Source organism: Zonotrichia leucophrys, chromosome 24 (genome assembly GCF_028769735.1).
Source record: "Zonotrichia leucophrys gambelii isolate GWCS_2022_RI chromosome 24, RI_Zleu_2.0, whole genome shotgun sequence".
Lineage (NCBI taxonomy): Eukaryota > Metazoa > Chordata > Aves > Passeriformes > Passerellidae > Zonotrichia > Zonotrichia leucophrys.
Window position 1 is genome coordinate 4,474,513 of NC_088193.1, and position 17,579 is coordinate 4,492,091.

Sequence of the window (17,579 nt, forward strand, 5' to 3'; positions counted from 1 at the left end):
TAATGCTGTTCGTGGGGGGTAATTCCATTTTATCTTCATTTTGGATAGGAAAAGAAGTCATGGCCATGCTGAGGATGAGAGCTGGAGATGAGAAAACCAACGTGAGGAAATCTGCCCTGCAGGTAGGGTGAGGTTTGCATCCTTCCCCGCTCCCAGTGATTACCCAAAATTGTTAAATAATTAATTAGGCCACAGCTTTGCTGCGAACTCTGTCACTCTGCCCACTTGTAGCTTCCTGCTCTCCCTGCAGAGTGCCTTAGAGGCATTTAGGATCTTGTTTACTAGCTCCTGATAAGTAAATAATGCAGGCATAATGATGGAAATTTCTCTAGTACCCTTGCTGGCATTCTGTTATTCCGTCATTTGCAAGGAGAGGCTCTTGTCAAATGTCAATAGGCATTTCAATTAAGAGACTTCCTCATAAACTGAAGCATATTAGCTGCTTAGTTTGTTTTGACCTTGTTAGCAAAGGGATTAGGTTCTATCCAGCCTCTTTTTGAGCTCTGTGCTGCTTTCCTTGCTGCTCATTTCTTTAATGAAGTCATTAGCTTTTAAAGAGAGATGCTTCAATGGAAATTTCCTTGTTTTAAAAAAGAGGTGTCTGCTGCTGACTGCCTTCCTCTGTTAGTCCTCTTCACCCCAGCTCTTCCCCCTCAATTCACACACTGATTTGAGCTTCCCAGTCAGAGCTTTGCAATTCATGTTTTAATGCTTTCTGATTAAGAATAAAAATAAATCCCTCTTGCTTATTATGAAGTAAGAACAGTGGCTCATACGAGAGGCACGTTACTTTCAAGGGGAAATTGTGACACCCTCCCTCTCCAGCTGCTGTTCCAGAGCAGCAATGACTGGAATGATGTTGTGTGATTCATTTTCCATCTCTGGCTGTGCCCAGCACTCATGAATTGTTAATGTGCTTCACTCTGGGTGTGATGAATCTCTGGCTGCTGTTGGTGGGGGGTAAATTGTATTTCTGCTTTGCCACCCAGTGCCCCTGGAGTGCCCAGCCCAGCTGAACCTAAATGGTGGGTCCAAAATGGGATGGGACTTGGGGACAAAGAAAGAAGTTAATGGTGACTGCATTCTTGTGAAACAGCAACTTCTAGCCTAAACAGGACAGCTGGGGTTTAGGTAGGATCAGTTGGGTTTGGAGTCCCAATTACCCTCCTTAAAATTGTTCCAAATATCAAGGCAAGTGCAGTGAGATGCCTGTTACAGTCAGTAATTCTGTCTGGTTCAGGTGTCCCTATCATAATTAATGAAAAGATTTTGAAGGCTGCAAAGCATTGGGGAGGGACAAGGGGTTTTTCTGACCACCTGTTTTTAAGCTGCCCCCTGAGGAAGTTCCACAAGTAAAGCCAATGCAGTTTGTGACTACAGTGCAAATGGCAACACCAGAATGGAACTCGAACCCCTTTTTATTGAGCTCTGCTCCAAACCCAACCAAACATCTTGCAGATGTAAACATAGATGGGAACCCTTTGTGGGAGCTTTGAAATGCAACTCTATTGGAATTAAATACCAGTATAGCCAGATGGGATGTACCTGGGCTTGTCTGGCACTTGCTGCTTGACCAAAAGGGGACAACTGTGGTGTTTCACCCCACAGACACTTTGGGCTGGCTGGGTGTGTGGTGTTTCACCCCACAGACACTTTGGGCTGGCTGGGTGCTGCACTGGGCCCGTGGGGACAAGGCCAGGCCTGCAGGAGCTCTGGTGGTGCTGGGATGGAGCTTCCCCCCCATAACAGGGGCTGCTCCTCAGGTTTCCCTCTGTGGAGAAGCTTTAAGGGGATGGTGAAGGAAAGGAGTTGATTCTGATGGAGGGTTTGGATGCAGAGCTTTATTCTGGCCCACAGGCCTCTGAATGCAGCACCAGCTCCAACAGAACTCCCTGAGCCCGTGGTTGCTGCTCCTTTGAACCCCGGGGAGAGGGGCAGGGAAGGGGCAGGGAGCCACCAAGCAGGGACAGGAGGGGAGGGACAAAGGGACAAAGGACACCTGGATGGCCCAGTGCCCCCCAGGAGTAGAGGGCATCCTTTGGATCTGCCAATTCCCTTCTGGAATTCCAGGACTGACAGACAGTGCTGGGAGGGGTCAGGGAGGGGAAAGGACTGGGAAAACTGACATCACACCACAACGCAATGCATCTCAGCGCTGCTGTTTGCCTGGCAGGTGTTTGTCAGCCTCCTGAAGCAGGGCATGGTGCCCTGCACAGCCGAGGAGCTGGGCGTGCTGCAGGAGCGCTGCCGGGACCCCGCCGTGTCCGTGCGGAAGCAGGCGCTGCACTCCATCACCGAGCTGCTCCTGGTGAGCCTGGGCAACGGGAACACAATTCAGTGTTGTCATCTTACTGCAGGGGTGCTGTGCTGTTGTCTCCTTATCACAAGAGTTCCATATCTTCTTGGTGTTTCTCCTGAGTCAGCTCCTCAGACTGTTGGTTTCTGTACTGTTATCTCCTTATCACAGAAGTTTCACACCTCCTTGGTATTTCTCATGGACAACTCCTCAGAGCACTGACTCTTTCTTCTTCACAAAGTAGCCAACTGACCCCAGTTCCCTTCTCAACCATCCACCCACTCTTCTATAGCACTCTTCTTCTAATTAGTTACTGTTAAAGTCAGGCCTGTTCCTCATCTTTGATAATTGGCCCACCTGCAACACCTTAGGGGTAAGATTACTTTCTACACTATCTTTATTTTCTTATATTCTATCCCACTACAGTTAAATGGGTATTTATATTATGTCTTGGTTTGGACAGACAGGTGCATGCTAAGGAAGGCAGGAGCCTCCCCTGAAATGGAAAAAATGTGAACTCCCTCTCTCCGAATTTTATAAATTTTAAATTAAGGCAAAAAACATGGGAGCAGGAATAACAGTTCTTTACTAGGGAAGAAAATAAAAAGATAAATAAACAATGCAGTAAACTAAACTAACACTGGCAGAGTCAGAACCCAACCTGACACCCTGTGGGTCAGGCTGTTGGCAGCAGTCCCATTGGAATTGTGGCTCAGCCCTCCTGCAGTGTCAGGGCTGGTTCTGCTGGAGCAGGGATCCTGGAGAAAGGTGCAGTCTCTGCCTCTGGAGATCCAGGGGAAGAGGCAGCTGCTGTTCCTCTGGGGAATCCAGGGGAGAAGCCGTGCTGGTGTTCCAGAATCTCCAGATTATATCCAGGCAGGAATGCTTGGCTGGTGTTCCAGAATCTCCAGATTATATCCAGGCAGGAATGCTTGGCTGGTGTTCCAGAATCTCCAGATTATATCCAGGTAGGAATGCTTGGCTCCTCCCTCTGGGCTCACATCTCCCAATGGGATGCTGTAGTTCTTATCAGCCATGCAGTGACATTCAATAGCTGTTATCAGCAGATGTCTCCCCAGAGGGAGGAGTGGGTGTGGAAGAGATAAGGAAAGCTGCCCACTGAACAGGAGACAGCTGCCATACAGATGGCAAGTAGAACACCATTCTATTTAGAATACAATAGAATAACAGAATAGCATAAAATAAAATAGAATAAATAAATAAAAGAAAATAGAATACAATTTGCTTGGCAGTCCAGGACAATTAAAAACTTTCAATAGCTGCACCTTGGGTCGTCAGAGCCTCCCAGAGGCTATGCCCAAGCTGGACAATGGCCACGAGTTTTTCACACAGTTTTAAATTGTGGGATTCACATTCTCTGAGCTTGAGAGAAGCAGAGAAAAGAATGATCAAAACAATTCTTATCTCATTCATTTGTGCAAAAGTAGAATGCAATATGGAGATTATTTACCCACAGTGATGATGTTTTGTTTTCTTGGCCTGTCAGGGCCAGGTGTGTGTGTGTGTCAGGACAGTCACAAGATTATAGAATATAGTGCAGTTGAGTGCTTTGTGCAGATTCAGTTTAGATGTAATGTAATATAGTATAGAATAAAATAGTACAATAAAGTATAATTAATAATAATATAGTATAATAAAGTATAATTAATTAGCCTTCTGATATCAATGGACTTCTCTTCATCATTTCTTACAGCAGTCGCCCCTTGATTCCAATAATAAGTTTGGTCCATTTACTTTTATAAGTTTAAGTTTGGTCCATTTACTTTTATAAGTTTAATCCATTTACACATCAGGGGTTAATTCTCCAATTACACCTTCAGCTAATGAAGTAATTTACCCCGAGTTTGCTCCTCCCCCAATTCACTTTTGCTTGTCCTTTTTGGGCCCTGAGACAGTGAGGTGTCCTCGAGTTAGAGCCCTGGAGGGATTGTTTTGTGTGAATAAACAGGAGGTGATGCCCTGTATGGAGTTTGGATTTATACCCTAAAGCAGCCAGGATTTGAAAAATATAAAAGCTGAAATCCTAAGGCATCAAGGGGAATGGGAATTCTGCCACACCTGGGAGGGGGGAGAGCAGGAGGGACCTCACCAATCAGTTATTCACTCTGGGAGCTGCATTTTAGGCTGCTCTAATTCTTTTCATTACCTTTTGACTCGGAAGTCATGACTCACTCTGATACCTACTTGTGATTTATGCAGAGTGCTTCCAACTGTTGGAAACACTGATTTTTCTGGCTGTTGATTTATGTGTCATGAAGAAAATGTTTATGTTGCTGGCCTTCTCAAGTTAAAAAAAACCCTGAATCACTTTCAGATGTAATGTGTGGATGATAGCAATGCTATATTTTTCTTTCTTTTCTATTTATTCACAGGGGGTTTGTAACTCAGGCTTGGAGCACAGGGTTTATATTAAGCAAAGCTCTTTTTTTTAGTGCTAAATCATCTGCTGTACAGCCTTATTGCAAACCTGTTATAATTCTTTATAGAGTCTCAAAACAAAGTGTTGCAGTACTTTAGCAGAAACACCAGGTATTTATCATAGAGATGATTAAAGACCTTGTGATGCTGAGTTTCCCTGTCCCACCTGCTGCCACACTGCTGGGCTTGATTAAAATTCAAGTTTCCAAGTTTATAACTGAGCCTGGAGGCCTTTGCTGCTCTTACCCATGCATTTGGGGTCCCCTAATGATTTAGAAATGTGTTTCTCTCAGTCCCAGCACAGCAATGTCCTGGTGCAGAAGGCCTGGTTGAACGGAGTGGTGCCTGTGGTGATGGATGCAGAAAGCTCTGTCCAAGAAAAGGCCTTGGATTGCCTTGATCAGCTCCTGCTGCAGCACATAAAACCTTACCATAAATCCAGGAGTGGTGATGAGAAGCAGGAGCTGGCGTGGGATCTGCTCTCCCTGTTGTGTTCAGAAAACCAGGAGCTCAGGTAAAAGCATTTTTCCTTCCCCTGCCTATGTTAACATTCAGGGATAAAACCCAGAAGTTTGGTTTTTTTTTTTTTCACTTTTTATCCCATTAGAATACACAACTTTTCCTTTACAGAAGGAAATTACCTATTGACTGAGGACTAAGATAAGAGTCTGAGTTTGTGTTCTCATTCCCTGTGAGGTACCACAGCTCACACACACAGTTAAAATGCACGTGCTGTCTGCTGTGCAACAACAAGAAACCAAATTTTTCTCAGGGATTTCTTTGAAACTGTTCAAATTCCCTGCTTGAAACCCTCAGTATCATTGTGGGGATGGAAACCACCACAGTGAGGTGCTTGTGTTGCCCTGCCAGCTCCCAGGACAGGGCTGTTGAACATGGACAAGAACAGTTCAGCTTTGCTTTATGTGTCAGGTGTTTCCACCTGCTGCTCCTGTTACCTGTGCTCTCTCCCTGGACTGCAATGCTCACTCTTCCATCCCATGCTGGATGCACTGATAGCACATGAATATTTAAGTCAGATGGAGGTGTTCCTCTGACAGAAGTGAGAGAGGATATATAAAGCAAGAACATCACCTTGTATTAATTCTTATGTACAATATGTTACTTGTCTTGTGACAAATCGAATTATCCTGCCTGCCGTGGGAAGGAGAGGGAGAAATGGGATGACACACAGCATGACAAGGACACAACATTGATTAAAGACAGCTGTATGTTTATTAGTCAACAGGGCATAATAGCTCAGAAATAGCAGCTGAGGCACTGGTGGTGCTGCCGTGCCAGTGTGGGGAGCTGTCACTGTTCTAATTTGGGCCATTTTCTAACAGGGCTTGCACATTCCTGGCACCTTCTTCCTCCTGACCCTGCAGGACCTTGCAGCTTGAGAGATCTCACAGCTCTACCAGTGTGGAGTAGATAATGAGGGTTGTGCAGAAAAACGAGCAGGCTGTGATGCCTGACATGACTCTGCTGTGCCTCCATCCCTGGCAGTGCTCAGGGCCGGGCTGGATGGGGCTCTGAGCACCCCAGGCTAGGGAAAGGTGCCCTTATCCATGGCAGGGGGAGTGGAATGAGATGATCTTCAAGGTCCCCTCCAATTGAGGCCATTCTGTTGATGCCTTGTGAAGGCTGAAGTGGAACAGAGACTAGATGGAGCTAAAGAATAGAGCAGGGATTTATTAAGAGGCCTCAATGGATGAACCTTGGGCAACACAAGAGCCCAGCCAGGGCTGCACCCAAGATGAACCAAAATGGTCCCAAAATGAACCCAAGATGAACCAAAATGGTCCCAAAATGAACCCAAGATGACCCAAAATGGCCCCAAAATGCACGAGCGCTCCCGGGGTCTCTCCCTGGGATCAGTTCTGCTCCATTTGCACCTTGCAGTTCATTGTCCCATTCCAGCTTTAGCCCCTGCAGTCCCACCCTGCTTGTTTTTCTCTCTTAAATTCACCATTGCTCATGTTCTTGGGCATGAGATTTGGATCATTTGTCCTTGGTGCCCAGCTGGAGCAGGAATTGTTTTGTCTCCCTGCTCTGTGCACAGAGCTCAGCATCCCCTGATATGAACCCAGACCCACACACTAAAGCAGCACAGAATGTGAAAAATAGAAAAGCTAAACCTGAGGCGTCATTATGATTCTGGGTATTAAACAACAGCTGCTGGAAATTTTTGCTTACAAATTGCTGAAATTATCATTTCCTGATGTGTCATGGGATCGGTTGGACCTTCTGTGTTACTGCCCCAACATCCATGTAGGGATGCCAGCTCTGTAGTGAAAATATGTGTAAATGTGGAAATTTTCAGTGTGAATTGTGGCAATGCCAGGCAATAGCAGCTTTGTTGTGTTGGATTTTACTGACTGCTTTCTTTATTCCTCCCTGCAGCCGTTACCTGAGCAAAGCCTTCCTTATGTGGTCCAGGCAGAACAAGTTCACCTCCACTTTTGTCAATAATGTCATGTCTCACGTGGAGACAGAGCATTCCAGGGCAGCTTGGATGCTGCTTGCCAAGGTGGCTGGCTCTTCCCCCAAGCTGAATTACTCCAAGATCATTGAATCCTGGGACAGCATCAGCAGGTCAGTGTGTGCTTTGAGCTCCATTCTGCCAGGAGCCCTCAGTGCCCTTCCAGATTGCCTTGTAGCTGCTTAAATCCCACTTTTTCCTTCAAACTGTCACTTCTGCAGCTGGAAATCCAGCAAAGGCTTCGAGATCCATGCAGTAACCAACTCTTTCCTCAAGCCCTCTTGAGTTTTCATTGCCTTTGACAGGCCTGCCTTAATAATGCATGTCCCAGAGGAGAGAGGGTTGCTCAGCTGTGCTCTGGTGGCTCAGAGCTCACTGTTGGTTTTGCAGGCAGCAGGACACGAGTGGTGGCACCGTGGGACACGTCCTGTGTGTCATTGGGCACGTGGCAAAGCACCTCCCCAGGAGCAGCTGTGAGGGGCTGAAGGGTGAGTGGTCCTGAACACCTGCAGAGATTTTGTCTTGGGAGTTTTGCTGTTAATTGCAGCCCCAAGATATGTGAACAATCTCTGTTTCAGTCTGTGTGTTCGAAGAATGAGTCGGAGCTCTTCAGTTTTTGGTCTCAGAGTTGTTTATTATATCTTATCTATAAAAATTTTCCTCCTGTCCTGTCGGAACTCGGTGCATTCCTCTGGGTATCCAGAGATGCTGAGGACCCCACCGGGGGGCTCAGAGACCCTGGCACACAGCCCAGAACACCTGGGGATTTGATTTTGAGCCCTGGAGCGAGTTGCCAGCTTTGTATGAGGACCTGAAAGTCACACAGGTTTGAATGGTGTAATAACAAAATGATCACAGGGTGAAAATGTAGATTTTAGGATTTTTGGAATGGGGGTTATGGGGACAAGATGGAGGAATCTGGGTGTGTCCAGCCTTTCTCCTTCTTCTTCTTGTTCTCCATTTCCTGCAGTGATGTTGGCACTTTGGGATTGGTCTAGAGTAGAAGTGCACTGTCTAACACAGGTGATGGGTATTGGGAATTAAGTGTAAATATGTTATAGGTAGTTTGCAGTATAAAAGGACAACACAGTGCTGAGCAGATCTCAGCTGGGCAGAAAGAAAATTTTATAGATAAGAATTAATAAACAACCTCAAGACCAAAAAGTGAAGAGTCCAGACTCGTTCTTCAGTTGCGTGGGCCGAAGCAGAGACATCCTGCACATCTCGGGGCAGCAATAACAACCAAAACCCGAGAGTGTCCGGCCAAGGTCAGCTCAGCAGGACAGCCTGAGGCACTCTGACCACCCCCGGGGTGGTGTTGTCTTTTTACACTACAAACTACGGGTACAATATTTACAATTACTTTCCAATACCTATCACCTATGTTAGACAGTGAATTTGTATTCTGAACCAATCCCAAAGTGCCAACATCACAGCAGAAGATGGAGATAGAGAAGAAGAAAAAAGGCTGGACACGCCCAAGTCTCTCCATCTTGTCCCCAAAAACCCCTATTCTAAAAATCTCAAAATCTACCTTTTCACCCAGTGATAAATCTATTATTACACTACTTAAACTTTTGTGGCTTTCAGGTCTTCATACAAAGCTGGTAATTTGCTCCACGGATCATAATCAAATCCCCAGGTGTTCTGGGCTGTGTGCCAGGGTCTCTGAGCCCCCTGGCAGGGTCCTGGCAACTCTGGGCACCCAGAGGGATGTGCTGAGTCCCAACAGTTTTGTGCCTCCACAAACCCTTGAACAGCTTAGAAAATGCTGTTTTTATGTGTGGTGTCATCTCCAGGGAGCATCCAGAGCTGGCTGAAGGAGTCTCAGTGTCCCCTGGAGGTGATCAGCCCGGCCGTGGAGACCCTGCAGAAGCTCTGCCAGGCCTCTGCAGCTGCACCAGAGGAGGCACAGGTGGGACTTAAAATACTCCTTTTAAAATAGCCTGTTCCCCACTCAGGGGGTGTCTGCTGCTGTCTGCAGGCTGTGGGATGGATGATGAGTTCTAAAAAAGGGGCTCTGATTCCAGCAGCTCGAGCCTGCTCTGCTCAGCTCTGCCTCTGCTGCACTTGAAGAACATCCTGGGGCTAAGCCTGGCCTTGTGAGAAATCTTCTGCCTTCAAATGTATTCCCCCACACACCTCTGAAATACCTTGCATTTGCCTTCTGTCCAAGTTCACAGAATTCCTAAAGGAAATTTCCTAAAGGAAACCTGTTGCTGTGCTTGGTGCAGTTTGAAGCCACAGATTTATGCTGTAATCTCTGTGTCCTCCATCAGAGCTGCTGGAAATACACATATTTCCTAGATCTCTTCCTGGAGACCAAACAGGGAGTTAATAACTTGCTCATAATTTCTTTCTGCCTCCATTTGTTTTATGCCATGGCTCTGTTTTGTTCCCATAGTGGGAAGTTAGGCCATGTTTTGTTGGTAAAATAAAAATCTCAGCCTGGACACAATTGCAAAGAAGCCAAAATTGATGCAGGTCTTTGTCCCTGATGATTTCTCTTTGTGTCTGTTTTATATTTCTCTTTCAGTGTAGATGGCAGCTCTTTTGTAATAAGCATCCCAATCAAGTTTAGTAAATAGTGGGCAGAAATTTCAGTTTATATGGTAGCTCTTTTAATTGAAATTTCAGTTTAGATGGCAGCTCTTTTATAATAAGCATCCCAATCAAGTTTAGTAAATAATGGGCAGAACTGAACCCTCTGTGCCTCAGAAACCAGGGTTGGGTGATGATTTTTGGGTTTTTAAATTGACAATCAGAAACTCCTCCCCTGTAGGTACAGCAACCACAGAGTGTTGGCTTAAAATGAAATGAAGGTGTTCCTGTAGTTGGTCACTTCATCAGATCTAACAGTTACCATTTATATATGTATTTGGTTATTAAAATTACCACTTTTAGATGGTGGAAAACCAGAAATGATGCGTTATATTCACCACAGTGTAGTAGATAATCTGCTTTTCCTGTGTTTCCCTGCCACTCTTTGGAATTCCCATCATGTTTTCTTGGTTAATGGAGCTGCTTTTTTCAAGCAACATCTAAAAATTGCCACAGACACCTCCAATGTGTTGGGTGCACATGAAACAGTCGCCTAAATCCTTTTTGTTTAAGTCTGTGTGATTTCTATAATGAAGTAAACTTGGGCCTGTGGATCATTAAAAGCCACATTTTCCAAGGTGTTTTGACACTTGCACACATCCTTTGATGTGCAGGGAGAATTTTAAAGCTCTAAGGCACTGTCAGATTGATTTTAATGGGATCCAGATTATTAAAAGCACATAAAGACTTTGATATTAGGGATTCATGTGTGGACAGATATTACAGCTACCTTTTGTTTAATTAATAAAGCGTTGAATTAATTGTGTTTAATTACTGAACAGGAGCTGCTCAACCAGGTGTGTGGAGATTTGGTATCCACCTGTGAGAGCTACATCTCCAACATAGTCCTCAAAGAGGATGGAGCAGGGCAGCTGCAGGAAGATCTCTTGGTAAGTTTGGGGATCATTATTTTAAATATTCCCCTTCAAGGGTTATTTATTTAAAGGGTGGAGGTGTGCCTGGAGCTGGTGTTCCTCGAAATCCATGCCAAGAGCTGGGGTCATAGCAATGTGCAAGGCCTGTGTGGGTGATGAAATCTTGTGTTTAAGGGCCTGGGAGCCCACAGCAGTTTTACACACCAGCAGTTGCTTTGAGGATATGGCACCCCATGTATTTTTAATATATGACGTGGTTTTTATTTCCTTGCTTTTGCACTCAAACTTCTGAGATGAGTTGTTTGGGAGAGATGCATGGAATGCTTTGAGGAGTATTTCAGTCTCATTAGATGTGCTGGGGGCTGTTGGAGCATATTAAACACACCCACCCAGGATTTCTGTTCCAAAGCTCCCCTTCTGTTCTCCAGCCACTGCCTGGAAAGCACTGAGGGAATTTTGAGTTGTTTTTTTGGAGAAGAACCGACTCCTGCTGGCTTCATTTGCAGCTCAGCCTTTTGACTGCAGTGCTGCTTTCTCTCTGCAGGTCAGACACCTCTTCCTGCTGGGAGAGGCTGCCCAGCTGTGCCCAGCCAAGGTGGACAAACACATCTTCCTGCTGGTCCAGTCCATCCTGGCCTCTTCTGGCAGCAAGGACCAACGTGAGCCACTCTCCTCCCTCTGCCTTTAGTGGTGCAGTTTGAAGCCACAGATTTATGCTGTAATCTCTGTGTTCTCCATCAGAGCTGCTGGAAATGCACATATTTGCTAGATTTCTTCTTGGAGACCCGCCCTGTGCTGGTGCTCACAGGGGTCTCAGGATGAGGGAAGAGATGAGAATCTTGACTCCATGCTTCAGAAGGCTGATTTATTATTTTATTATATATATTTATTATTTTATTTATTATTTTATTATATATATTATTTTTATATATATTATGGTATATTATATGATATATATTTAATGATGTATATATGGTATAATATATATAATATTAAAACTATACTAAACCTATATTATATTTAATATATTAAATATATTAAATAGAATATAGGTTTAGTATAGTTTTATATTTTTAAACTATACATATAGTTTTATATTATATATACTAGAAGAATAGAAGAAAGGATTTCATCAGAAGGCTTGAAAGGAAAGAATGATAGTAAAATCTTGTGACTGACCAGAGAGTCCGAGCCAGCTGGGCTGTGATTGGCCATTAATTAGAAACAACCACATGAGACCAATCACAGATGCACCTGTTGCATTCCACAGCAGCAGATAACCATTGTTTCCATTTTGTTCCTGAGGCCTGTTAGCTTCTAAGGAGAAAAAATCCTAACAAAAGGATTTTTCATAAAGTGTGTCTGTGACATTTAGCTTTGAATTTGCAGTCACCCCTGTGTGCCAGGCCCTGTTTGCATCCCTGCCCTGCTCTTTTCCAGTGTCTGCTTGCACAGACAGTGAGGAGATGCCCAGCTCCCAGCCACTGTCCCAGTTCAGGGGCTCAGCCATGCCTCCCGTGGTCAGGGCTCACGCTCTCATCACTTTGGGTAAGTGCCATCATCCTGCCCTCAAAATGGCCCTTGGTGCATCTCAGCCTTTCTGGTGAAGTTCTGCCCAAAATCCTGCAGAAAAGGAGGCTCAGGGGGGACTTTGTCACTCTGCAGCTCCCTGGCAGGAGGGAGGAACCAGAGAACAGGGACAGGACAGGAGGAATTGTTCTCCAGCTGTGCCAGGGGAGGGCAGGCTGGACATGAGGAAGAATTTGTCCATGGAAAGGGTGGTTAAACATTGGAATGGGCTGCTCAGGGAGGTTTGGAGTCCCCATCCCTGGAGGTGTCCAAGGAAGGCCTGGATGTGGTACTCAGAGCTCTGGGATCAGTCACAGGTTGGACTCAATGATCCCAGAGGTCTTCTCCAACCTAAATAATTCCATGTAAAGCTGTGGCAGTTGTGACAGCCCCAGTGCTCTGTGGGCATTAGCCCAGCTCAGAGCTTTCAGCAATGCAAATATCCATGGAAACAAGTTGGGCAAACCATCAGAACTCTGCCAGCTCTGCTCCTCCAGGTGGTTAATGCATTAATAGTGACCAATAATCAGCACTGTCCCCCAGAGCTGTGCTGTCCTTGTACTCAGAGCTGGGTGCTGAAGGATCATCTCACTTTCAGTAAGATATTCTAGAGAGGGTGAAAAAAACTTGGTGCTGTTGATGTAGCTTAGAGCAGGATGACTGCACTCAAATTCTTGTTCTCCTCAACGTGAGGGAAATGCTGCTTTCAGAGGAGCCTGGCCAGCTGCATTCCCAGCATTCTGAGGAATACCAAGTGCAAGTTCTGGGTTTAATACTTCCTTGGTTAGGAACAAGTTTCTTTTGCAGATAGGCAGCATTATTCTTCCCTTAATTGCTTTGGAAAGTTTAATACTTTTGTGCAGAGCTTGGGAGCGGGGAGAAGTGATGTTAGAACTATTGCAGGCTATTTTATTTTAGGTTGGTTCAGTGATGCTCTCAGAGGTGGGTGTCTCCCTGCTATGCCTATGACAGCTGGGGCTGTTCTTTTTAGCTGCTTTGAATAATACCCTGTACACAGAAATAGTTTGCTGTGAAGGAGGGAATTTGGCATAGAGACCCACTCTATAGGTCTAAGGGGAGTTTGGAAGAACTTGAAGTACCATCTCCCTGAGAGATCGTGCAGATTGCTCATCAAGTTCCAGCATGAGTTTCTTGTTTATTCCCTTGTTTACTTCCTGATTCCTTCCCTGGCTCGTTTTGGAGGCAGCGAGCTGGGCTGGCTGGGAAGGAGAATTTATCCCAGCTCTGCTGCACTGCTGATGCCTTGGAGTGGCTGCCTAGAGCAGAGGATAGACAGAGTTAAGGGAATAAAGTGAGAATTTATTAAAGGCCTTTAATAGATGCACCTTGGGCAGGGTTACAGAGGCTACACCCAAAATGGACAATGGTCATGAGGTCTTGTATTTGTGGGGTTCCCAGATGGAGGAAGGAATGATGAATATGACTCCATGTTCTTAGAAGCCTAATTTATTATTTTATAATACTATATTGTATTAAAGAATACTATACTAAACTATAATAAAGAATAGAGAAAGGATACTTACAGAAAGCTAAAAAGATAATAATGAAAACTCATGACTCTTTTCAGAGTCCTGACACAGCTTGGCCCCGTTTGGCCATTGAGTCAAAACAATTCACATGAAACCAATGAAACAATCTCCAACCACATTCCAAAGGGGCAAAACACAGGAGAAGCAAATGAGATAATTATTGTTTTCCTTTTTCTCTGAGGCTTCTCAGCTTCCCAGGAGAAGAAACCTGGGCAAAGGGATTTTTCCAGAAAATATAACTGCCACAATGAGGTTTTCAGACAGATTTAAGTTTGGTCTATTCACATATCAGAGGTTAATCCTCCAATTACAGCTTCAGCTAATGAAGTCATTCATAGTTTCTTGAAGCCTCTTCCCTCCACGCAGCCCTAGCAGGCCTGGAGCCTGTTACAACAAGTGGTTGTGGAAGAGATAAGGAAAGAACCTGCTTTCATCCAAGTCCAAGAAAGGAAGGAGTCAAACCCCCATGTGTTGGTTTCAAGCCAACTGCATAGACCACTGATGCTTCTTTCTCATAAAGAGATGTTAGTAAAACAATTCCATAGCCTTGTCAAGACTAAATTGCAGGTGAAAACCCAGCACATCTCTACCTAAATATGGCCAACCACTCACAACTTAACTTCCAAGACGCTTCCTCACCTATCATAGAAGAGCCGATAGGATTCCATGACCATGCCCTAATCTGAGGGTGTTCACAGGGGTTCTTGGATGAGGGAAGAGATGAGGATCTGACTCCATGGTTCAGAAGGCTTGATTTATTATTTTATGATATATATTACATTAAAACTATACTAAAAGAATAGAAGAAAAGGTTTCATCAGAAGGCTGGCTAAGAATAGAATAGCAAAGAATGATAACCAAGGTTTGTGGCTCTGCTCTCTGTCCGAGCCAGCTGACTGTGATTGGCCATTAATTAGAAACAATCACATGAGACCAATCCCAGATGCACCTGTTGCATTCCACAGCAGCAGATAACCGTTGTTTACATTTTGTTCCTGAGGCCTTTCAGCTTCTCAGGAGGAAAAATCCTAAGGAAAGGATTTTCCATAAGCAATGTCTGCGACACCCTAATGGTTGCACTAGCAATCTGCAGCCTAGTCCTCTACCTGTTAACCCACACACTCACAGAAAAACTATCATCAAGAATAAGGATAAGGAAAACTGCCCACTAAACAGAAGACAACTATACAGATGGCAAACAGAATCCATCTTGCCTTGCAATCTGGGACATGCACCCTAATGATGCACTAGCAAGCCAATTAGCCACCATGTCCATCATCCTCCTTCCTATCTCCCATATTATCCTTACCATTATCTAAGAAACTCAGGATTACCTAAACCTTCAAAGCCTTAAACGGGAGTTAGCACAGGCTCTGAAAACCACAAAAACTTGAAACTCCAGGTGTCACCAGCGGCGTTATTTTGCAGGGAAGCTGTGCCTGCAGCACGAGGAGCTGGCCAAGAAGTGCATCGCGGCGCTGGCGCGGGAGCTGGAGGTGTCGCCGGACGTGGCCGTGCGCAGCAACGCGGCGCTGGTGCTGTGCGACCTGTGCGTGCGCTACACCTCGCTGGGGGACAGGTACATCCCCAACATCTCGCTGTGCCTGCGCGACCCGCACCCCTTCGTCCGCAAGCAGACCCTCATCCTCCTCACCAACCTCCTGCAGGTGAGATCATGCAGAAGTTTTTTGGATAGAAATCCGTTTTAAGTGAAATGTGCGTTTTTGAATTAAGTCTGTAGCTTGCAAACACAGCTGCAACACCCCTCAAACTATTGGAGACACCCTCATCCTGCTCACCAAGCTTCTGCAGGTGAGACAAAGTAGAAATTTTCCAGAGTAGAAATCCATTTTGATTTAGGTGAAATGTACATTTTTAATTTAAGTCTGTAGCTTGCAAACATAGCTGTAACACCCCTCAAACTATTGGCTACTGAAGGAGAGAGTCTTATCCTGCTCACCAGCCTTCTGCAGGTGAGACACACTGGAAATTTTCCAGAGTAGAAATCCATTTTAAGTGAAATGTGCATTTTTGAATTAAATCTGTAGCTTGCAAGCACAGCTGCAGCACCCCTCAAATTATTGGAGACACCCTCATCCTGCTCACCAGCCTCCTGCAGGTGAGACACAGTGGAAATTTTCTGGATAGAAATCCGTTTTAAGTGAAATTTTCGTCTTTGAACTAAATCTGTAGCTTGCAAACACATCTGCAACACCCCTCAAACTATTGGCTAATGAAGGAGACAGCCTCATCCTGCTCACCAGCCTTCTGCAGGTGAGATTATGTGGAAGTTTTCCTGAGTAGAAATCCATTTTGATTTAAGTGAAATGTGCATCCTTGAACTAAATCTGTAGCTTGCAAGCACAGGTGCAACATCCCTCAAACTTTTGGAGACACCCTCATCCTGCTCACCAAGCTTCTGCAGGTGAGACAAAGTAGAAATTTTCCAGAGTAGAAATCCATTTTGATTTAGGTGAAATGTACATTTTTAATTTAAGTCTGTAGCTTGCAAACATAGCTGTAGCAACCCTCAAACTATTGGCTAATCAAGGAGACACCCTTATCCTGCTCACCAACCTCCTCGTTTAGGTGAAATGTAAATTTTTGAATTAAGTCTGTAGCTTGCAAACACAGCTGCAGCACCTCTCAAACTATTGGCTAATGAAGGAGAGAGCCTTATCCTGCTCACCAACCTTATGCAGGTGAGATTATGTGGAAGTTTTCCTGAGTAGAAATCCATTTTGGTTTAGGTGAAATGTGCATCTTTGAATTAAGTCTGTGGCTTGCAAACACATCTGCAACACCCCTCAAACTACAGGCTAATGAAGGGGACACCCTTTTCCTGCTCACCAACCTCCTGGTTTAGTTGAAATGTACATTTTTGAATTAAGTCTGTAGCTTGTAAACACATCTGCAACACCCCTCAAACTTTTGGAGGCACCCTCATCCTGCTCACCAGCCTCCTGCAGGTGAGACAAAATGGAAATTTTCTGGATAGAAATCCATTTAAAGTGAAATGTACGTTTTTTGAATTAAGTCTGTAGCTTGCAAAGGAGTGCAGTGTAAAAACAGTATTGAAGAGCACACCTGCCATGGGGTGGGAGAGCAGATTTTTCATTTTTCTATTTATTCTTCATACCTGGGGTAAACCTCAATGTGCTGCTGTGGCATTTATGCTGCTTAAAGCATCCTCCAAAATACTTGGGGTTGTTTTGGGGTTTATTTTATGTGCCCCTGGCTGAGGTTTTACAGCTTGTTCGTTTACCTGACTACGATTTGGAGGTTCACATGAAGTTTTCCTGGTTCATGTTGTTGATTTCTGCTGATTTCCACAGGAGGAGTTTGTGAAATGGAAGGATTGCCTCTTCTTTCGGTTTGTCAGTGTCCTGGTGGATCCAAACCCAGATATTGCCAGGTAAAAATCTCAGCTGTGAAATGATGGAGGAGTGAAATGAAGGGCAGAGATGTCTCAAAACCTGTCTCAGCCTTGGCACCTTCACACTGTGAAGAGAAATGCCATTGATAAAGTAGATTATCCCTCTAACCTCTGTACTTCCTTTAGGGTCTGCAGTGGTGGCACAGGGGTGATGAGCCTCTCCCAAGGACATTTAAAAGTCCCAAAGTGTCCTTGGCTGTCCTCAAAATGTTCAGCTCTGCTCTATTCAGGACTCAGTCATCCAGAAAAAAAGGAATTTTTGAGACAGACCCTTGTGAAATCTTCCTTGTGGTTTTCAGACAGCTCTCAGGTGCTGGATGTGTTTAAGAAC

General features: G+C 44.9%; 1 protein-coding gene across 1 annotated transcript in view; it reads left to right on the forward strand.

The window, feature by feature from the left end:
* Nucleotides 1-17,579, forward strand: part of NCAPD3 (non-SMC condensin II complex subunit D3) — a 41,935-nt gene that overhangs the window by 14,112 nt on the left and 10,244 nt on the right. Inside the window, exons 14-24 of the mRNA XM_064731877.1 lie at nt 49-122; nt 2,174-2,308; nt 5,029-5,249; nt 7,139-7,330; nt 7,608-7,705; nt 9,017-9,132; nt 10,601-10,708; nt 11,238-11,352; nt 12,134-12,241; nt 15,241-15,479; nt 17,148-17,227. Of these exons, the coding sequence (XP_064587947.1) occupies nt 49-122; nt 2,174-2,308; nt 5,029-5,249; nt 7,139-7,330; nt 7,608-7,705; nt 9,017-9,132; nt 10,601-10,708; nt 11,238-11,352; nt 12,134-12,241; nt 15,241-15,479; nt 17,148-17,227 (1,486 nt within the window). The remainder of the gene's footprint in view (nt 1-48; nt 123-2,173; nt 2,309-5,028; nt 5,250-7,138; nt 7,331-7,607; nt 7,706-9,016; nt 9,133-10,600; nt 10,709-11,237; nt 11,353-12,133; nt 12,242-15,240; nt 15,480-17,147; nt 17,228-17,579) is intronic.